The following is a 22,547-nucleotide window of genomic DNA, read 5'->3' on the forward strand; positions in this document are numbered from 1 at the left end:
ATGCCAGAGACTTCCGTGCATACGAAGCATGTCAAGCAGGTGGGAGATCGCTGCTCCCTTCTTTCAGGTTCCTCTGTGCATCACAAGGAAACAAGCCTGTTCCTTAAGGTCGGACTTTGTCAGGCCCAAAGCTCCCTGGGGCTTGTGAATGTTCCTGTGCTCACCACACGTTGCTGCTGCTTTTCCCAGTGCCTCATTACTCATTACACCGCAGCCAACCCGCATCCCGAGGGCAAGGAATTAAAGTCTCCCATCTTGGGTCACTTGTTTGTATATGGACCAACCAGGGTCAGCTCCGTGTCAATCTGGAACAGGCCTGTGTCTTGTCAATGCCCTGGCTCAGGATTAAAGCTGTCTTTTCCCATCCAGGATATACACCAAGGTGTTTCTGGGCAGTATGGGCTCCACCAGCACCTCAAGGACCAAAGCAGACAAACCCTGGACAAAACACTGGGCCTGCCAGCGCCTTTCCTTCGGGCTCTGAGGCTCGCACAAAGGGACATGAGGAACGTGATTGTTCAATGCTGCTGTTGGAGGGACTCAGAGCTTTACCATCCCCCGCCTCCAGCGAGCCTGCCGTGAAACACTACGTGGAGCAGGTGCCGTTTCCATGCCCCCCAGGCGGGTCTCCGGCAGAACGGGACGGAAAACGGCGGCACGGGGCTGTAAGGGTGACGGGGGGCCAGGAACGGCAACAGGCTCCGCAGCTGCTCGGGGCTGCAAGGACGTTGCTCTCGTATGCTCGTTCCGGGGCCGCCCCAGGACTCTCTCTTTCTCTGCCACCATCCCGAGGGAGCCCCGCAACCTGTATAACGAGCAGGGCCCGCTCACGGCTCCTCTGGCGGCGCGCCCGGGATCGAGCATGTGACCGTGTAGTTGCGAGGGGCCGGGGGGGTTATTCAGGTTCCGGGGAGGGACAGGGCGGGGCGTGGAGCGGGAGCCCCCGTGGTGACGCACGGCCGCGGGGACGCGCGGGGACGGCGGTCCGGGCGGGCGGGATGGCGGCGGCGGCGGGCGGAGCGGCCCCGCACCCGGAGTCCCCGCGGCGCGGCCCGGCGGCGGACGGCGAGGAGGAGACGGCGGAGGTGGAGCTGGCGGCGGAGCTGGCAGCGCGGCGCAGCGCGGAGGCGCGGCGGTTGGTGCTGTCGCCGCGGCGGTTGTCGGGCCCGCTGCCCGCCGGGCTGTCGCAGTGGTTCCCGGCCCTGGAGGTGCTGGACGTGAGCGGGACGGGGCTGGCGGAGCTGGGCGAGGAGCTGCTGGCCCTGCCGCGTCTCCACACGCTCCTGGCCAAGAACAACCGGCTGGGTGGGCCCGGCTCGCTGCCCAAGAGGCTGGGGCAGGCCCCGCTCGGCCGCTCCCTCCGCGTCCTCAACTTCAGCGGGAACCGCTTCGCCGAAGTGCCGCCCGCCCTGCTGGAGCTCCGCGGGCTGCAGAGCCTCAGCCTCGGCGGGAACCGCCTCCACGGCATCCCGCCCGACATCCAGGAGCTCCGCAGGTGAGGGCAGGGCGGGCCGGGCCTCTGCAGAGAAGGGACAGGGAAAGCCCCGGTGGCTGCCGGGCAGACCCACCCGGATCGCCTTGCCGAACAACGGGGCACGGCCCGCAGCGGTCCCGCTTGGCGAGCGAGCTCCGGCCAGGCTTCAGGTGTCTGTAGGCACTGCTGCTGCTAGCGAGTCTCGTCAATAGATGGAGTTGCCAAAGCTCAGAGCTGCTCTTCAGGCAGGTGACAGGCCTTGGGTGACATGGTTTAGTGTGAGGTGTCCCTGCCCATGGCAGGGGGTTGGAACCGGATGATCTTAAGGTCCTTTCCAACCCTAACTATTCCGTGATTCTATGACAGGCCTTCTGCACTCAGAGAGTCTCTGTCAGGATTTCCTAGTCCTTGGGCTGCCCTGGAGCAGGGCAGGTTTTCCTAATGACAGTGGTTGGTATGGGTGTTGACATGCAGAAGGTGCTCCCTGGCTTTGCTTTAATACGCATCCCCAGGCAGGAGTAAAATAAAAGCCCTGCTCTCATGAAGCTCATGGCTGCACAATGGACTGCAGAGGAGAATAACGATCTGGTTATGGCTTATGTGAACAATAGGGCCTTTCTGCTGACACAGCTCCAGTCTCAACAGGGTGTTTGCGGGCATGGTTGGGTTTTGTTGTGTTTCTTTCCACCCGTACAGCTCATGTAGGTCTGACAGATGAGCTGACGGGTTGGAAGCATAGAGCCCTAGGCTGTGCTCAGGTGCAGGAGCAAACCACTGCAGGTCAATGACATAGAAAGCTAGGGTGAATCACAGCAGTTAGGAACATTGGTGGGCATGGGAACAGATCTTGGGTAGGACCAGGTATTGACTGCCTGTGTTGACCTGGGATAGGTACTTCTGAAGTCTGCAGTCTTTCTGGGCAAGGCAGAGGCCACGTTCTGACACATCTGTTACACGCAAGCATCTCAGTATGTTCCGGTGGTTGCTCAGTCCTCAGACTAGCCCCTGTGTGGCTCTGTGCTAGGACTTTGGGTCTGGACTTTCTTCACTCCAGCTCTTTGCAAGGAGCTTGCCAGAGACAACCTCCGTTACACCAGCTCCAGCAACCTTGACCCCAAGTAGCTGATGGCTCAGCAGAGCTGTGTCGAGTAGAGGCACAGGATGTTGTATGTGGGGTGCTGTCTGCCATGGCCCTAGGTGGAAGGTACCAGAACTGCTTCAGTACTGGCAGAAAATGCTTTTTATCCACCTCAGTATTATACAATTGGATATGTGGCTTTTGCCCAGGTGGCACAGCATGCACCTGCTGAGGGTCTGGAGCAATTCTAAATTAAGCTATGTTTCGGAGATGCTGTGAGGCATTTTGAGTGCTAGAAAGTGCCTGTGCCCTTCATAGAGTAGGGATGTGTCCTGTGTTGGGGCTCTCATGAGGAGGAGGAACCTCTGCATCCTCTCTGCTCTGGAGCAGTTGCTTCAGGGATAATGAAGGAAAAGAGGACACTGGCATCAACTTCACAGGGGAGGAGGCCAATGGAGGAGGGCAGTTGTACGTAGGAGATGATCCACATTGCCTCCATAGCATGCCTGGTAGCAGCCAGGATGTTGCACCCACCTCTGAGGCAGATGCTCCCTGCTGCTGCTCTGCATGCTCTCTTTTGTAGTTAGGGTTTTTCCCTCTCGTTTCTTCTTCCCCCTGACCCCTCGTTGCCAAGAAAAGAAGCCTCAGCCCTGCTCTTTATTACGCTGTTGACCCCAGGAAGATAGCGCTGCGTGCGGTCCCCCAAGGGGCTATGTGCAGGGCTCCGTGCTGTATAGCTGTCACAATACTGCCGTGTGGTTACTCGGCTTTGTTATTCTGGCCTGCCCTGAAGCAGGGCTCCTGTTTGTCCTGTCCTGCAGCCTCTCTTGGGCAGGTCATGCTTGAACCCAAGAAGGACAGTTCTGAGAGGGCAAATGCGGACAAGGCTATTGAGCTGTTTATCGTTACAAAGTGATGTGTCAGGCAGGAAAACTAGACTAGACCCAACTTGTGTCTGCTGCCCGCATAAGCACTGCTAACTCATTGAACTTCTGCTAACGTGTCACCATAATATAATTGAACTTTAGCTCAAGATAGCGAATCCATGTGCCACCAGGATCACCAGCTTCTTTACCACTGTGCCGTGGGTGTCTCTTCTGTATCTGGGCTGCTGAAGTAACAAAAGGGAGCAGCATACTTGCTTTCCAGAGCTGGGAGAAAACAGTCCTTTATAATATAATACTCCTCCAGAGGGTATCCTGAACCTACACATCAGGAGCCAGATACCAGTGACCTGACACCCTTGCCAAAAGGATAGTAAATTCCTACTGGAGAGAAACTGCTGCCAGACCCAGCTCCCTCCCACCTGCCAACAAGAGAGGTGTCCTCAATGTGAGCATACACGGTGTTGGAAGTGGGTAAAACAAACCTGAGCAAGGACAGAGCAGAGCCAGCTCTTGTGGCAGGGCAACTTGGGGACATCTGTTGTGTTTCTGAGTTCTGGGCTTGGAGATGGAACCTGGTGTTGGGGCTTCTGTTAACGTCTCACTCAGGCTGCAGGTACCCATCTCTCTGTTGCTGGCAAGCCAAGACTTTGAGCTTTTTTCCATGCATAACTTCCCATAAATTTTTCTCATGTTTTGTGGTGTCTGAGGCCACAGAGGAATGCAAGCAGCACTTTGACCGGACACGTTCCTCCTGCTGGTACTTAGAGCTCCTGAGGCCAGCAGTTCTCTTCCCGTGACCCTGGCGGCTTCTCAATTGCTCCAGTCACTGATTACAGAGCAAAGTTGCAGAGATCTAGAAATACTTCTTATGTTTCCAGGGAATGTCTGAGCTCTGATGAGGTCTCTAAAACAAAATAACTCACTGATAACTAAGCTTCACATCTTTCCTGTGCACTCCATCATTTCCTGTTGTCCTTTTTGAAGGGGTAGCAGATCAGTTTTAGTGAAGGCCACAAATACAGCAAGTAAGGATAAGGAGTCTGCAGGGTGAACTTGAAACGGTAGAAAGCTGATGAGTCTGAATCTGCTAAAAGGGAAGGAACATGCTGACAGCTACAGATGCAAAGGTGGGTAGCATGTGCTGTCATTCACATGAAGATAATAAATCCACACATTTGCAGCAAGCTGGGGTCAGGAATTTCATGCAAGAACTTTTCCCTATCACGTTCGTAGTGATTTGGCAAGTTAATGAACAGTGATAAAACCACAGGCAGTCCTGCTGCCATCTTGTCTTACTCCTTCCAGCTTCAGCCATCTTGCCCTATCCTTGCAAGTCTTTGTATGTACTGCAAGATCCTGCATGGAAAGCAAGTGCCTTTCACCTTATTGTCATTTATCTTTTAGGCTCTTGTAGGAGGACCTCTTGTAGGAGGACCACCTGTAGATGCTCTGATGCTTGAAGCTTCCTTGCCATGGCTTCATAAGGGGATAGTCATGATTGCTCTCGTGATGGCAGTAGGATGATGCTGACCATAGAATGCTGGCACCAAGGATGAATAGCAGTGCTTTTTCCTGCTGATTCCACTGTAAGTGTCTAGGGTGACCAGCAACAGCCATTTACCTTTCTGAGAAAGGTAAATGTGGGCCCTGCTGAGGGCTTTTTCTTAGCCATGTTGAGGCTGTGCCAGCTCCTTCTGCATGGCCTCCACCCCAGTCGCTGTCAGGTAGCAGTGTCAGTACAGTGCAAGCCCTGAATGGCACCACTGGCTGTTGCTGTGAATGTGGAGTAGAAAATGCATCAGTTGGGATGTTGTCACCCTCTGCATTGCTTTCTTCTTTGTTGTCAGATGAGCTTACATAGGTAGACATGGCACTTTTTCTGGAGTTCTCCTTCCAGCATTGACCTTGCTGGATTTTCAGTGTGAAGTATTATGGTCAGTCACTCTCGGACTCGATTCACAGCCCCCAGCAGCTCCTGAACTGTGATCTGCATGGACATCCCACTGCTGCCTGATTTCTGTGTCCTTCCTCTGCTGATCCAGCTGGGGATGCGTTAAGGGGCTGTGTGTGTTGTAGGTGAAATGTGATCATCTGCTTCTGCTCATTCTGGACAAAATTTGTTTGGCAAGTCTGGTAAAATCCAGCCCTTATCCCCACTGTCCAGCTATGGCTTTTGGCTTAAGAGTGCATATATTGCCCTCCTCAGTGTGCACGTTTGGGGAGATGTCTTGCAAGTGTCCCCTATAAAGGGGAAAGTTCTCAAGACCTTAACAAAATGCAGTCAATACCTCAGCAAAATGAATCTCCTCCTGTGAATTTCGAGGTCAGTCTTACTCTTACAGTGAATGCTCTCACGCTCAGGAGAGCACCAGGAACACGCAGAAACAGCTTGGAGAAGAGCCAGGCTCTTCCCAGGCATCTGCCATGCATGCTTCTTTCCTCTGTGCTTGGATTCCTCTAGTAAAGCCCAGTTGTGCAAGGGCTGGGATCAAAGGCCTTAAATGCCTAACTGGATTCATCCAAGTTTTGTGTGAAGGCTTAGATGCAGTGAAAACCAGAGTATTTGCTTTTATTCGTGGGTAGCATTATGCATGTTAGACAAGCATACGCTTAAGAACGGCTGTTCCAGTGTGGGAACAACAGCAAGTGAAGCTTTGATAAAGATGGAGCATTAGGAAATCTGCTGCCTCCCTTTTTCTACTCCTCTTCAAACGTTTTGCAAATAGTTTTCAGACTGTTTGATCTCAAATTTGCCTGTCAGCAAAGGCTCTGCCGCTCTCTCACATCGCAGAACAGGGTTAACAGGAGTGTATTGTGGGCTGCTTTTCAAATGCCTCCCTTGCCTTAGCCTCAAAACTGCCCTGGAAATTTCTTGCTAAGAAGTTTATCTTAAAAAGACCTGGAGCACTTCCAGGCTCCGGTGTTTCTTTTAGGTTACCTATGTAGATGCAGCTGTTTGATGTCAGCTGTTAAGTTTTATCCAAAGAAGCATCTGTGGGGAAACAGGGTGGATTGAAAATTGGAGTATGTTCCATGCCAGAAGACATTCTCCCCTTGAAACGCGACTATGAAAGTGTTGTGGTAACTGATAGCGTTTCAAAAATACCTCTAGTGCTCAGTGAGCTCTTCTTATTTACTGTTCTGGGGCTTTTCCATTTCGTTTGGGGTATATGGTGACCTTTAAACCTCAGGAACAAACTCAAACAAGAATGTAGTCTCTTGGCACGTTAAACTTTGCTGCCACCACCTGAATTTACTTTGTTTGAGCATTTTCCCACCCCCTTCCTGTATGTAAAAGGATTTTCACTGCCACCCTGCAGCCCAGGGGTGTGAAATCCCTCACTAGAGAGGAGCAACATATGATGGGCTTGGAGTGCTGGCCTGCTTGCTGGATGTGAGGCTGAAAGGGACCCTGGCCTTTTACTAGTGTATTTGTAAACTTTGCTAAAAGCAGGAGGGGAAGTGTCAGCCCCCATTAGTTGCTGTGTCAAGTAGGGGTTTGCTGGTGTTTGGGGCTGGGTGGTTTTGTTGAGTTGGATTTTGTTAGCATTTGTCCCCTCTTGAAACTCATTCAACCAGAGCATGTGTGGCATGTTGGAAATACATCATTTATTCTAGCCTCAAAAGTAGGATCAGTGCTTACGTTCATCTGAGGCTGGCTGCTCTCTGGCTTTTCCAAGTTCCTGGACTGTGGAAAGTAGATCAAAATTCCAGCTCTCCCTCTGTGTACAAAGTGATGCACGGGACCTTAGCTGGCTGTTCCAAATGGCTATACAAATTAATGATTGTCAGAAGAACTGAGTCTTGGTGTGAAAGGTTAGTTGGGAGTAGTCACTAAGCTCATTCCCATCTCTGCTGTCTCTTGTGAGAAACTGGTAATGTTGCCAGTTGCCTCGTTGCAGGCTCTCAATGAGGAGGGCAGAACTCAGCACTGCTCTTGCTTATCTTACCAAGCAGCAAACTGCCCCCTGAGTAGGGCAGCTGAAGACCAGCATTGCCTTGGCCTGTAGATGCATGCTTAGCACAGCATAGAAGTCAGGCCAGGGGTAGAAGAGCTGGGCACTAGCTGTGGCCCCAGTGGTTTGGTCAGTGCTCACTACAAAAGGGTTGCGTCTCTTAAATCCTTGCCTGTGTCGTGATTAGCTTTGCTTGGACAATTCTTGACGCTTTACTTTGATGCAGACATGACTGTTGTTAATTTCTCTGTTTTGCTCAGCCAAGAATAGAATAGACCCTTCTTAACAGCAAATTGTGTTTCGAGGGACCAGAGTTACAGAGTTTTTTTCTGCCTACTGAGCAGTCTTTCAGTAGAAGCTGTAAGAATACCTTTGCTGTATTTAGAATAAGTTTCTGTATAGTTTCAAAACCTCCTCCCTATGCGTTGTAAATAAATTTGCCTTCTAATTCGTATCTTAAATTGATGTTGGAAATGCTGAATTTGCTGTACGAGACTGGGCCCAGCGACTTGCTGACCCCAAGAAGGTAATGCAGGAGACAGGTGAAAAGAAAGCGCTTTTTGAGAAGTCCTTAGCTGCCACTGAAGGAGTTACCTTATTTGATGGATTTTTAGTTAGAGCCAGATCATAGTCTGATGTTGGGGCTTTACAACCTAGCTAATGTAAGTGACTGTTCTCATTACAAGGAATGGATTTGAAAGCTCCAAGTGGTTTGTAGGCAGTGGTTTTGCACACTTGGTTTGTGCAGTAAGCTGCTCTTGAAACTTCTGCATTTTACACCTTGCAATGAATTTCAGAACATCTTTTACTGTATATTTTGTACCCCTCCTCCCCTTCCCTGCATGTATTTGTATGCAGGGTGGCTTCATTGGCATTGTTGCCTTCAAACACAGAGGATGAAGAGTTAATTATTCACTTTTCCTAGGAAGTGGAAATTTTTACATATCTCACCCTTGTTTAAACATTGAAATCCACATTACTAAAATTCCCTTGCCCAACAGTTTTTAGTGTGGGTTCCAGCAATGGCATGGAGTTAAAGTACGCCGAGGAACTGTATCGTCAGCAGTTAAGTCCCTAATGAGAGCCAAGCAGCCTAAATCCACCTTTAGAAACAATGGAGGTTGAAGGAGGAATTTTGGTTAGAGCTCAGGGCTTTGTTAGGGGATCAGAATTTAATTAAAACTAATCTGCCCTTGGCATGGTCTCTGCACAGCAGCCTTCCTGCTGCCCCCCCCTCTCCTCACCTGCAGGTTGTCTGGGGAGGAGGGGCTGCTTTTGGGTAGTGGGGATTTGGTGATGGTTTCTTCCAGTGTACTTTCTTATGTGTTCAGAATAACCTGCAGATGTGCTGCTCCACTTGAGCCCTCAGCTGAGCAAGTACAGTTGCTTCCTTTCATATAGTCAAATTTAGTTGAAGCCGTAATTTTGTGCCCACCATCAGATTGCAGTTCCTCTACGTCAGAAAGGTGAATGAATCCAGGGAAAGTTAAGCTCTGTGAGCTTCTCCTGGTGTGTTGCAGAGGTCTGTTGTTCTGCTCTTCACTGGTGGGCAGATGGACCTTTGTGCTGTCTCAGTGGCCCCTTGAGCCCAAGCAGATGCTGTCATTGGATCTTTGAGGTTCACGTTTCTTGCAAGAACTGAATGAACTCTTTCTACTGTTCTTCTGTCCCAGAAGCTCCTCACATGTGGCACAGTTGCAGGGTTTAGGCCTTCTCTGGGTCTGCCACCATGTCCTGAACAACCTGGCAGTGTTCAGAGCCGGGTTGGACAGAGCCTTGGGTGACATAGTCTAGTGGGAGGTGTCCCTGCCCATGGCAGGGGGTTGGAACTGGATGGTCTTGAGGTCCTTTCCAACCCTAACTGTTGTATGATTCTATGGTGTTACATTTCTTTGGCAGTTGTATCCATCACCTTTCTCAGTTCACAATAGAATCAATAGGTCATAAAAGTCTTTTAAGATCAAGTCCAGCCATTACCCAAGACTGCCAAGACCACCGTTAACCCATATCACTGAGGGCCTGCTGGGGTGAGATGAAGGTGTTTCCTATTCCAAGACTGTAAATTGTTCTTAAGGAAAAGCTGATGGAGCCTCTGTGACTTTTCCCTGACCCGGGGGGGAATGCAGAGGGGGCCAGTGTGCACTGTAGTTAGGTGACTAACCTGGGTGTGTAGTGGAGATCTTGAACCAGCACCTACAGATGGGACTGTGGGATCCATCTTTTTCAGTCATAGGAAAAAGTGTTGTATGAACCACCATTAGTAAGTACTTCCCAGCCAGAAGTACCCAGGCTGAACCTGCCTTTGCTCCTCTCCCAGACAACACCTGAGAACAGGGGCAGAAGCTGTTTGACTCTGAAATGGGGACTTGAAGCTATAGCTTCACTTGAAGAGAAGCACTTGCCAGTTTTTCTTTCTAAAAGGGCAGAGATGCACACCAAACAGTGGCTACACCAGCTGGCAGAAGGGATTTAGTGCTTCTCTTTGTTCTTGTCTCACATCCACCAGTTTTTGTGGGACATCCAGTGATATTTTCTTTTTCCTTTCTTTTATTTAGGCCCAAGCTGCAGTTAAACCCAGCTAATGGTTCTGGTAGCTTTGGTCCCTGTGACTGCAGTGTAGTGAAATCAGTCTACCTGAGAAATTGCATGCATGTTCTTGTGTGCCTTAGATGCACTACTGCAGCTGTGGTGTTAGCAGTATGTGAACTGCATCAAAGCAGGACTGGCTGCCTCTGACTTCTGCTGAGAGGTTGCAGTTAATCTCTGAGGAGTCAGTTTACCCCATAAAGAGCAAGCAGTGCTTGTGCAGGGCCAGGGTTTTCAGGGAGAGCCGCTGCTCTCTTGCTTTGCTCCTGCTTAAACTGAGGACCCCCACGGGCTGCAGCAGGAGCTGCATCAGTGCTGCAAACCCTGTGCATGCAGCCTGTCCTTCCTTGGAAGTAGGAGCAGGAGCTTTGCATTTGGTGTAGGAATACAGAGTTGTTTGGTGCCTACCTACAGATGTAATGGTGACTGCAGGAGGCTGGAGGTAAATCTCGACATTATCTCTTGTGAAGCAGAAGCTTTGTTGTGATTTTGATGTGCAGTTGAAGTTTTCTGCCTTTTTTTTCCCTCAGCATGGTATCTCATACATCGTCATCTGTAAGTTTTCTTGAGTAAATGCAGCACATGAGAAGATCTGGTGTTCAGTCCAACTGGAAATGACCTCAATGAAATGATGCCGCGTTATCTCTTCTCTCTTTCAGTTTAGAGTTTCTGTACCTTGGAGGGAACTTCATCACTTCAATTCCACCTGAATTAGCAAACCTGCCTTCTCTAAGCTACCTAGTTCTGTGTGACAACAAGATCCAGAGCATTCCACCTCAGCTGGCACAGTGAGTATTTACTGTCCTCAGCCACCAGCTGTAATTAACTTGTTTAACTTCTGCATGTGTGGATAGAAGCACCTGGGAGGACCTCTTTGTTCTTCAGTTTGTTATTGTGACTAGACTTTGAACAAGAAGATCCTTAGCAGTGCACTGCAGGCAGACCAGGAATATGTAATATGGAAATCTGCATTATAGGGTTATGGAAAAAAAAAGTCACCAAGTGTCTGCTTTAAGGTGGATTAATAGATTTGTACAGGGAGCCCTGAGAAGTGCAGCTCATGCTGCATTCTGACTATTTGTAGTGATGAATGCTTGGGCTGTCTTGTCTTTCACCCAGAGCCTTTTTGTGTGTGCTTCTGTGTTGTCCCACTCCCTGTGTTCTTCCTTTAGGATCCCAGAATGTTTTAGTGGTCATTAAATCCTACAGCACGGCTCTAGGGGATAAGTTACTGCTGTATCTCTTTCATAATGGGGGAAAGAGAACACTGCAAACTCTGTACAGGTAGCCTAAAGCGGCAGATGAAGAATTCAGTGCAATAGCTGTAACCACAAAAACGATTGAGTGCCAGCATGGAGTTTGGAATTTGATGTTGTAGTGGGATTACCCTCGATGTACAATGTTGAGTTGTCTGGTACTGGTTAGAGAGCATCCCTGGATTATATGCTGGAGCATTGCTTTGTGCTTCCTGAGGGAGGAGAACAGCTCCTCCAAAAGCCAGGCCTGTGCTTGTCACCCGTGCTGATGCTAACCTGGGCTGACCTTGCTTAGCTTTTGAGCTCTGGCAGTGTTGCAGCACAGGGAGATGCAGCCGCAAACAGTGAAAACATGGGGGTTTCCAGAGCTGGCTGCCTATCAGCAGGCATCTTTAATGCATGAGTGAAGGCAGGTGACGTATTCAAAGTGTTGCATGGAACTGTTCCTGATGCATGCACTGGGTACAAGGAAACATTACATCCCCTGAAAGCTCTCGGTTTGAATACTTTTGTTCTGTGCTACCTCTCTTAGGAGGTGGGTGTGGGGAGTACTGAGGGGGACAGCAGCATATTTAGGACTATTTCTTTAACAGGCATTTGGAGGTGAGCCATGTTTTCACCGGTATTGTGTGTGCTGCAGTAATAGCAGCTCTTTTACCTTGAATTTACATTTTAAAAGTAAGAAAAGCCGAGGAAAAAGAAATTGATGGGAGAGGGGAGAGTGATCAGGTCTGTGTAGTGCAGTTTTGGAATGATTTTGCTTGCACTTCTTGACTGGGTATCCATCTCCATCCTTCAGGCTGCATTCCCTGCGTTCCCTTAGCCTGCACAATAACCTGCTGACGTACCTTCCTCGAGAGATCCTTAACCTCGTTCACCTGGAAGAGCTGAGCTTGCGTGGGAACCCGCTGGTGGTTCGCTTTGTCCGTGACCTGACCTACAACCCCCCAAGCCTCCAGGAACTGGCTGGGCGCACCATTAAAACTCGCAATGTTCCCTATGCTCCCAGCGACCTCCCAGAGAATCTTGTCCGGTACCTGAGCTTGGCCAGCAATTGTCCCAATCCTAAATGCGGGGGTAAGTTCACCTTCACTGCTCTGCTTCCTGATGGGTTTCCTTTCCCTCTGACTTGCCGTGACTGTACTAGCTCAGTCAGGTTAGGTGTGTTGTTGCATCCAAATTCTAGCTGTATTTCGTTGGCTCCAGGGCGTCTGCAAACTTGTCTTTAAGGAACCTTGCTCACTTAGGAGCGATGTTCAGAGTTCCAGTGCTGGTTTACTGTATCTGCATGGGAATGTGAGACAGTGTTTGTGTCGGAGTCTTCACAGCTCATCCGAGCACTCCAGTGCGCTTTTATGGTCTGAAGTTTCCAATCCATCTGCCCTGAAATAGCTCAGACTAAGTAGTGGGCAGGAGAACTGTCACAAGTGCTCTTGCTGGACAAGAATGGAAAAGAGGAGAGAGGCTGGAGTGCTTGGCAGTTACTAAAAGCAACTTCTTTAGCTCTTGCTTGGCTCTACTAGAGTGTAGGTCCTGGAAGGAGAGGACTTCATAGAAAAGCCTGGAATGCTTGGTTTAATTTAGCTTAGTGCTTCATCTTTAAGCAGAGTAAATGATCTGCACATTTAGCCTTTAGAAGATTAAGGAAAAAAAGTCATTCATTAGTACCTACCCTGCAGTCATACGCAGGCTGTTATCTCTTTACAGGACAATATTAAAGCATTCCCCGTAAGCCAAGATGGAAGGGCTGGAACTTGTGTTGGAAGGGAAAGCAGTGTTTCCTTTTTTAGAGTTTTGCACAGCTGGGATAACAATGGGTTGGTTGTGCACTGTTCCCCTTGTCCTTACAAACTAGCACAGTAGTGCAGTGCTTGCTCTAGCACTGCAGGAGAAAAGCTTACTCAGAGCAGCTGGGACTTAAAACACCACTGAAAACTTCTGAAAACCTCAGTGTCTACAATCACTTGCTGTGACAGGAGGAGAAGGTAATCGTGTGTTACAGCAACACCGTTGCCATGGAAAGGAGCATCCAAACTCAGCATGGTAACTTCACTCAAGTAGGACGAAAGTAGAGTTATGAAGGTCTGTCTGTGAATGCAGTTTGGCAGCTGGTAGAAGAGGTTTTACAAGTTTGAAAATATCGTGGATGAATGAATTTGACACGGAAAAAGTTGTTTTAATTCCCAGCCTGAGATTTCTGCCTAATGGTAAGAAGGAAGTGCCGGATTCTTGGAAGTAGCTGCCCTGTGTCTTTTCATGTAGAGCGTGCCATTCTGAACCACCTACAAAATGCATGTGTACAGGATTGTTTTCTAACTAAGAAAACAAATTTCCATAGGTGCCCTGGTCCCCTGTTCCTCCAGTACCCCACGTGCTCCTACTTCCAGTGTGGTGTCCGTTAAATCCTAGTGTAAGGCATTGCATTAAAATCCTTAATTCCACCTTAATTCCATCCATTTAAAAAGCTTAAATCCACCGTTCTCTGCATGGGGCCTCACGTGTTGTTTCTGTTCCTCTGCCCTCACAGGTGTCTACTTTGACAGCTGCGTCAGACAGATCAAGTTTGTTGACTTCTGTGGGAAGTACCGGCTGCCGCTGATGCACTACCTGTGCTCCCCGGAGTGCTCCTCACCCTGCAGCTCTGCCTCCCAGAGCTCCACTTCCCAGAGCGAGTCTGACTCCGAGGATGAAGCCAGCGTCGCTGCACGCAGGATGCAGAAAGTCCTCCTGGGATAACGGGAAGGAAAACGTGTTTGAAAAGCAGTAATGGAACAGCAAAGCGTGAGCCTCTGGTCTGAAGGGCTCATGAGAAACTGTCCTCAAGTTTATGTAAGGGGCAGAGTATGTTAGCAAGCCTAGGCTTGCTTGGTGCAGTGCTGCTTAGGAGAGCTAACTTGGTGGCATACTGCCTGTAGGGTGCCTGGGGTTGCTAGAAACATCTCCTGTCTGGGATAGTGCTGCCCCCCTCTCCCTTGTACAGGCTGGGGAGGGGGGGGGTTGTTCTCACTGGCGGATTGAGAGAGGTTTTAATATCTGATGCTTCGCTGGACTTGAGTCATCCTGCAGAGCAAAGGAGACTCTCTGGAGCTCTTAACACTGTGGTAAATCAGAAGCAGGCTAATGATGCTATGTGAGTATGTATTGACCCCAGTGTTTTATATAGTATTTTGATTCTTTGCTGTCTCCTTCAATTTCAGTCACAGGTTTCACACCCATCCACTAAAAATGGGACCTGGGTTTTTTCAGGAGTAGGTTTTTCCAAACTCTGGTTACTCTTCCTTTGCTTAGAGGTGTAGGGTTGCTGTGCTGTTACAGATGTTACAGCTATCAGAGAACTGAGACACCTTTTTTAATCCCTTCTTATACCAAGCTGCTCTTAGTGTTTCCTCCTAACTGTATTTGTCATTTTCCCTCCCTCTGCCTCTTCCCATTACACCTGAAGCATTGCTCTCTTTATGGTGCCTTTAGAAAACAGATGGGTTGTTCTGTTGAGACTTGGTACTACTTCACACTTGTGTCCATACATGCCTGTGCAAGGGACCAGATGTGATGCTCTGTATCGCGTTTTTGAGTCTCAGCTTAAATCTGCTTTTGTACCTGTGAATTGCAGGAAAGGTCTTGATTGCCATTGCTTGTTTCTAATCAACCATGTTCCCCTGCTGCAGCTGGCTCTGCTGTGCTTGGTACAGTTACTTTCCGTGCTTAAGATCATCTGCTTAAAGTAGGCAGCGGCTTAATGAATTGGAAGTACTGAGAGAGGTGCAGTGGAGAATGCTTTGGGGGTTCTTTTCATACAGCATGAGAGGAAAAGCCATTAGGGAGGCTGAGGTGCATTGTCTGAGCATCTTGCACAAGGTGGTTTTGAAACCTCTTATTTATTTGTTTGCGTTTGCTCATGTTATAATAGCTTTGGCAGCCTGTTGGATGTTTAGATAGCACATTCAGTTATCTTAAACTATGTTTAAAGTACCAAGAAATAGCTTATAAAACACTATGAATTGACAGGTATCTATAAATCTTTATGGGGCTGCTGTATGTTTTGCCCAGTGAGAGCTGCCCTTTTATTAATACTTCATGCAGACAGTCCTCTTGATGCAGTTTCAGATAGGGCAAATGCAACTGTGCCTTTGAATGCATGAGCAGAGCAAACACATTGTGCTGAGAAGCTCAGTGAACAAGAAGAGCTTTCCTTAACCCACTTTGGCCCTATGGGGGAAATTAAAAACCTGTGCTGCTCTCCTGTATTCAGAAAACAGATGCACCTATTTGCATATCTTATGGCAGCTCTGTGTTAATGCTCCTGTTTAATTATATTTGACACTTTATATGTTAAAGCACTTTGATAATTCTATTCTTTGTAAGTAGCTTTAGTGATTTATTTTTTGTTTTAATTAGACTCCAGTTTTTCTTTTCGTGTGACCTGAAGAACAAGGTCCATGAAACTTTGTATGTTCCAGTCTGTCTTGGTGTGCAGGTTGAGCTTCTTGCCTTGCATTTCCTTGTCAGCACTGCTCATTTCCCTGGAAATGGAACTGGAATTTGAAAGAAATGATCTGGTTATAGAATAGCACCTGCTCCGTTAGTAATCATTGCAACTTGGTCTGAAGATTTCCCACACGCACAGATCCATCCACAGGGAACTAAATTGCACATGTGCATCCTGTGTGCCTTTCCAAATAACTTTCTCCAGGTATCTTTTTAAGCCATGGTAGGGTGGATATGCAAAGCAGCTGAATGTCACTTTAGCAAATTCCGTGAGGTTTGCTTGGGAAGAAGAACCCACAGGTTTTGAGAGGAACCGACTGCATGCTGGTAGTGAAACTGGGATCAGCGAATGGCCTGTGTTTTGTTCTTCGTCTCCTCTTTAGATGCTTTTTCCTGTCCCAAATGAATGTGGTCGTACTGGTGCTGAAGGACAGTAAACTGATTGCAGAGCCTCAATGTTAAACTGGCTGCTGGTACAACAGTAGCCAGCAGCTGAGTTGATCTAGAGCTTCGTGCTTCTGCCAGCAAAAGTGAGCCACATGAGTCGAGATCTCAAGATCTTTTGAGCTCAGGACCGCGAGGTGCCACCTTCCTTTCTTCTCCTTAGCAGCAGCTGCCTTGAAATCATGTCATTTTTCACTTCACCACAGTTCCTGTTGCACAGCAGCACTCGTGTGTGTGACGGGGTAAGACCAGTGGTTGGTTCTAAGTTAGCTTGATTTTTAAGTGCATTCTCTTTCCTAACTGAACAGGCATTCCATTTCTGCCCCAATTCGAGCATGGCTAACATTTGTTTTGTCACAGCTTTTTCACTGTAGCCAGGTCAACACTTGACAGCTCGTGCAGCTGATATCTCTGTGCAGTTTTAGACTTGATAAGGTGTCTCTTAAAAATTTTATATATATTCCTGAATAGAGCTACCAAGTGTTCTTTTTGCTGCTGGGCTTTAAAGTGCAATTCAAGTAAGTCAGAATTTAAAGCAATCAAGGAATTGTAAGGAAAACGGATGGAGGGATGGGGTTTTTTTTCCCTCAGAAGTGGATTCTAAAGGACAAAGGATGCAGGTTTGTACTGTAGTGCCTAAGATACTGAGCCTCCAGGAGGCCAGTTTTTCACCAATTGTTAGCCCCCAAAGACTGGAAAATGTACTGGGCAATAAAACAGGTGAGACACAACTTGAAAAGACATTGATGGATGGGAAGGACTGGTTCCTACCATCCCCTTCTCAGGGGTCCTGAGAAGTAGACAGGGGTTTTGCTCTTTTGGTCAGTTTTAAATAGTGGAGTTCAGTTCTTACAGATGCCTTTCCAAGTGAAGCCTTCAGTCAGTGTTTTGGTATCGGTCCCCTTGTTGCTACAGCAGCCCAGCACGTCCAGCTTTTGAAACTGTTCTTAAGCTGAGACCCAAGTGTGTGAAGCAGAATTGTTCATTCCTTCTTCCCTGCGGGGCCTGGGACCTGCTGGCATTCATCCTGCCCTGCCGTCACGCTGCCAAGGGGAGCTGCTGGTGTGTTTCTGAATGCAGGTACTTCATGTGAACAGTGGGGTCATGTTAGAAAGAAGCAAAATACCAATTTGACTGGAAGCAACTTACACAGTTGCCAGTTCTTTTCTGTTTCTCTTTCTTTGGTAAGAGGTGAGACTTGAGGAAGTCAGTAATGAATATTTAAACATGCTCTGAAGTGGCCAGATGCAGTTTTTCATGAGCTTCTGTCCTGGTCATTTTAAGTCTTTGAAATCTTGTGTTGAATTATAATGGGGGTGGGGGAAGGGAGGGGAGAACCATCTCCTTTTTGTTCCTTACTCTTGTTGCAATAATGAATGGAAGGAATTTAATCCAATGAAAGTAATGAATCCCTGCAATGTGTCTGTGTTACCCAGTTCAAAGAACTATTTTAATGCATCTTATTCACACCATGCCCTCCCTCCCCAACTGAAGATAACTTCCAATAGGCTACTTCAGAATGCACACTAATGCAGCAGTAACTCTAGCTTGGAAACCTTTCTATTGATGATTTCATTTGCCTGTCTGACTAGAGGATTGATCTTTTACTGACCTGAACATTAAGGGTAGAAAGGGTTCTCATTGAATTATCATCATGAGCAGTTGTTTTAGGAAATCTTAAAAGTGCCTTATGTTTTGACCAGCCTATTTTGCTAGGAATGTCTGAATGTAGACGATCTCTAACGGTATTTCATTATGAGCTGTAAAACAAATTGCAAACACTGAACCAAAAATGTTATTTCTACAGTTGTCTGTCTGTTATTTGCTGACATCTGGATTCTGGTATTGCTGCAGGCAATGGTTAACATTGAAAGTGGGGTTATCCATAGGCGGGGAACATGTGAGATTCAACCTGTGCTGTGTGAAGGCAAGAGTAGGTGAGACTTCCAAATGGACTGCTGAAGCTATTGGCTTTTGGGGCCCACATGCAAGAAGGAAGTGTATGTTACAGACCACTCCCTGCTTTACTTCTGGTGTAGTGTGGCAGAAATTTGCTCCACAGTTTACAGGTAGAAGTAACTTAAAGGCAAGATAAATGCACAAACAGGAGAAGGCAGGAGTGTCATGGTGGAGTCTTCCAGCAATGTGAATCACCACTTCTAAACTTCTTGTTTCCCTTTTAATACGCTAACCCTGAAACCTCCAAATGGCTTTGTGAGTGTTAATTTTCTGATCATGGTAACTGGCTCATGTGTTCCCATTTCTCCTGTAATCCTGCGTTTCCTCCTACATCCTGAAGAGTTTTTGTGATCTATTGCCAAAATGTTTCAGATCCTGCTGTGCAATTACCAGCTGTCAGTGCAGACATGTGGTGTATTGGAAAATGGGACAGTGGGAAACCAGAATTACTTGATATTAACTTCAGCAGGAACTATTTCAGAGATGGTTCAAGTTCATATGTAATGAAAAACCTCTCGAGTTATGCAGCAGCCCCATTTCAAGGACCTTAAAGTACCAAGGAGTGCAGTGATTTTTGCCTGTAATAACCAGGCTGAGAATATTCTTGCCTTTTTTGTTAACTCATTTAAATGATACCCTTTTCTGTGCCACCTTAATACCTTCCTTATATTCAGAAACAAAACCATGGAAGTGCTGGTTCAGAGGAACTTGAAATGAAACTTGAGTTATGTAGGTGCCTGAAGCGGATGCTCAGATTGACATTTTGGACTCATGCAGAATTGCACAGCTCTAGGAGAAAGCATTATGTTGATGCTTTGGAAGTAAATGTTCATAAAGTAGAAACACACGTTTCCTGCTCAGATGGGGCTGCCTTAGGTGGTCCAGACAGCTAAAGCTGAATGTATTCACCTTTTCCTCTGTACTAAGGTTGGGTTGCAGTTGCCAGCCATTTAAGCAAGATCATTGGAAGAAAGTCCTGAAGCTGCATTGAAGAAGGCCATGGCCATCTGCACTCTTAGTCAGTCTGGAGCTGGCATGCCGTGTCCAAGTGTCTCATCTCTTTCCAATAGCCACTGTTCTATGGTGACTTACCAGAGGAGGGTTGAGAACACGTGTTTTGGTACTACAGCTTGCCGTGGTCTCCTCCCACCAGTCAGCAAAGTGGAGACTTTTGACGAGGAGGTTTAACAGCAGCCAAGGTCCTTTTAGGATGGAGAGGAAAGTAACACAGGTCCTGCTTCCAATCGGTCTTTTGTGACAAGGTGAGGGTGCAGATCATTTGGTGTCAGTCCAAGAACTGGTCACCCAGGGAACACCCAGGGCCCTTCTCTGTCCTCACGTGGGACTTAGTGGTGGCAGCTCAGAGCTTGCTATCAGCCTGGCAAAGAATTAAGGTACCTTCAGAGTCCTGTCCAAACTCCCTGTCTGTAGCCCCTTCTCGACTGTGGCAAAAGCAGGACCCGAGGTGAGTACTGGTGCGCAAGTTGTACATCTGTCTTGGATATTACACTGATCAGTGCCACGGCCCCACAAGGCTGGCTGCATTTACACATCTCTGAAGATGGGTGACACCAACACGTGTGCCAACACGTCACTGGTGTGTTGGCAAATGAATGACTTCACCAAACTGCATTGATGCTTGTGTAAGGAAGGGAATGTGACAGACCATCCTTGCCTGTGCTGGGACATGGATGCTGATGAACTGGTAAGATGGGAGGGCTAACAAACCCTTCATCTGGATGAAAGTTTGGCCGGGGGCTGAAGCTCACAAGCTGAAGCCCAGCAGATGGACATGTCACCCTCTACATCAGCAAGGACACATCTGCTGGTGAAAGGACCTGTGTGAAAGGCACAGGATTGTTTTGTTTGCGGGTTGTCCCTGACAGTAAATGCCAGCCTTAGGGCTTCAAAAACAGATAGGAAAGGAAAATGCCATTGTAGAAAAATATTTTTCTGTAATTCCTGGGCATCCTGGCATCCATAATAGAAGTGACTTTATAACAAACGTGCGTAATACGAGCAAACGTTGTCCTCTGTGCCAGACAATGGTGTGGTTGCTCTCCAGAGCCTTGCTTTGCAGATACTGTTTTATTAACTCTGGGGAAGGCAGCCCCACTGCTCCTCAGGAACAACAGCCACGTGGTTGGTGTCGATGCCACACTGGATCCCGCTTGTGAGCACGATGACCCTGAACAAATCTCCACCAAGCTGGCAGATGATGGGAATGGAGGAGCTTGGGTGCAGAGCTGGCCATGGGAAGTGGGGGACCTGACACTTCCCTTAACAACACCCCCTGCTTCAAACACACCGGGTGTTGCTATGGAGGTGGGAGAAGCACTGCCTGAACCCAGCACTTTGCTTCTGCTGCTGAAAGGGACTTGCTGGAAGCTTTTAAAACATCCCTTGCATTTCTATAACCCAGCACCCTAAACCAGACCTGAGTGCTTGGCAGCAGTGGTTTCAATCTTCACATGGACACTGCAGCGTGTTTTCCAAAGGTGGGTTCCCTGGTTCCTCTCTTCAGGTATTTGGATTTAAATTGCATCTTTTTGTTTGTTTTTCTTTCTTTAAAGCAGCCGTGAGCCTTCCACTGAGAGATAGAATCATGAAAGGCCTTGCAGAAAACCCCATGCAACCGGGCTCGTCGAAACACGTTTCCAAACGGTCCAGGAATGTCTGAATCTTCACGTTGGCCTTTCCCAACTCGCAGCCCCATCTGGCTGCCTTGCACTGTGGAAACCTGTTCCGAGATGACCCTTTGCAATGGCTTGTAGGGAAAGCCCACCCCAAAGCCTGGGCACCTGGCCATGGCTCATCCCTGATCCCAGGCGCAGCCTTCCAAGCATCCTGCCAGAAACATCTCATAGTGATTTTAGGGAAGGAACATCTGGTATGTATGTGGAGGGGACAAGTATGGCCTTAGGAGGCAAAAGCATTCCTTGATTGAATGCTGCCATCTGATGTACTCCAAACTGGTCACAGGGCTGGGTATTTCCATCCCTCACTCTGAGATCTCCACAGCTATAGACCACAAGGAAGAACACTGCTGTGGAGTATGGCCAGGAGCATCTCCTTTGCTTCTCCATCTCTCTATAAAGGGCTGTGGGTATCTTAGCCCTATTCATGTGGAGGTTCAAAGTATGTGTCTGCTCTGGTTTATTGCTATACATTTGGCCTGCATTAACAGTGGCTGGCAAAGCCCTGATGGGTGCATTCCCGCTCCTGTGTTTCCCACTTCAAGCATAGGATTGTGGCTACTGGATTCCCCTCAGGAAAGAGGGCAAAGAAAGGCAGGAGAAGCACCTCTCAGGGCCAGCATGTTCCTGTGGCAAGGAGGAGCCTGAGCTTGTGCTTGTTTACTGGCACCGGTTGCATGTAGATGCCCCTATGCAATGCCATGTGCACAGCAGGGGATTAGCAAGGTTTGTCTTCCATCAACAGCATGGAGAAACGTGTGCAGTGTGCAAGGGGAGGGGAATTACTGCAGTCACTGCTGCTGTCCCAAAAGCAAGCTCTCCAGAGAGCTGGCCTGGCTGCTAGCAAGGGTGGTGGAAGTTCATGTCCCTGGTGGTGTGGGTGGCAGTGCACACAGAAGAGAGGCTCAATTGAGGTGCCTTTGCCATGATGCAGTTGAGCTTTTGCATCCATAAGGTCATTTATGGGGCTTGGAGCAACCTGGTCTAATGGAAGGTGTCCCTGCCCGTGCCAGGGGTTGGAACCGCATGAGCTTTAAGGTCCTTTCCATCCCAAACCCTTCTATGATTCTATGCGCTCAAGCAGTTGTTCCATCGATGTTGCGCATCCACAGCAAGCTGCTGCAAAGCCACGCTTGAAACAATGGCTCTGCTTTTAAATTTGTTTGTGCAGCTTTTACAATGGGTAAGAAGCACTTGTGGTCTTGCCAGGCTTGCGTCTGCCTTGCCTCTCACTCATCACTCCTCCTGTCCCTGCTCCATTACCTTCAGCTGAGGAACTCCTGGCTTACAGCAACGTTGTGACCTTTCTTAAAGCATGCACCCTAAAACTGGTAGTGTTTAATGTTGCTCAGCCACTGTTACTCAAGTCCCAAAGGACCTATTCTTTCTGCAGGATGTGCTTGTCCTCCCCACCAGGTAAGCTCATTGTCCAACATCTTGTGTTGATGCCCTAAATGAGTATTATCCTGGGCATGCAGGAATTCCACTGCAACCTTCCCCTCAGCTGCCTTTCCCTCTCCATGCTAGTCACCATCTCTGCACTTGCTGCTTTTTGGGCATAGTGGTCTTCTCCTGACCTGGCACATTTCTTAGAGGTGTTTGCAGCCAGGGGCCTGTTTGAGTTCCTTCAGGTCTCCTTTTACCCTCCTACCTGCCCCAGTTCCTTCTTTGATCTCAAGTTTACTGAATTATTCTTGATAATACAGATATCAAAACATGGATGGTG

The 22,547-nt window shown here is 48.2% G+C and overlaps 1 protein-coding gene across 1 annotated transcript; it reads left to right on the top strand.

Moving 5' to 3' along the window:
• Positions 1 to 984: 984 nt before the first annotated feature.
• On the top strand, positions 985 to 17,972 carry LRRC58 (leucine rich repeat containing 58). Its single transcript, XM_061454265.1, has 4 exons — positions 985 to 1,495; positions 10,641 to 10,769; positions 12,037 to 12,314; positions 13,765 to 17,972. Exons 1-4 carry the CDS (start codon positions 999 to 1,001, stop codon positions 13,971 to 13,973), a joined length of 1,113 nt encoding a protein of 370 aa, XP_061310249.1. The 5' UTR covers positions 985 to 998; the 3' UTR covers positions 13,974 to 17,972.
• The last annotated feature ends 4,575 nt before the right edge of the window (positions 17,973 to 22,547 follow it).

This window comes from Pezoporus flaviventris, unplaced genomic scaffold (assembly GCF_033815535.1).
Source record: "Pezoporus flaviventris isolate CSIRO_AGI_PZ_B2104156 unplaced genomic scaffold, CSIRO_AGI_Pfla_v1 ptg000015l, whole genome shotgun sequence".
Lineage (NCBI taxonomy): Eukaryota > Metazoa > Chordata > Aves > Psittaciformes > Psittacidae > Pezoporus > Pezoporus flaviventris.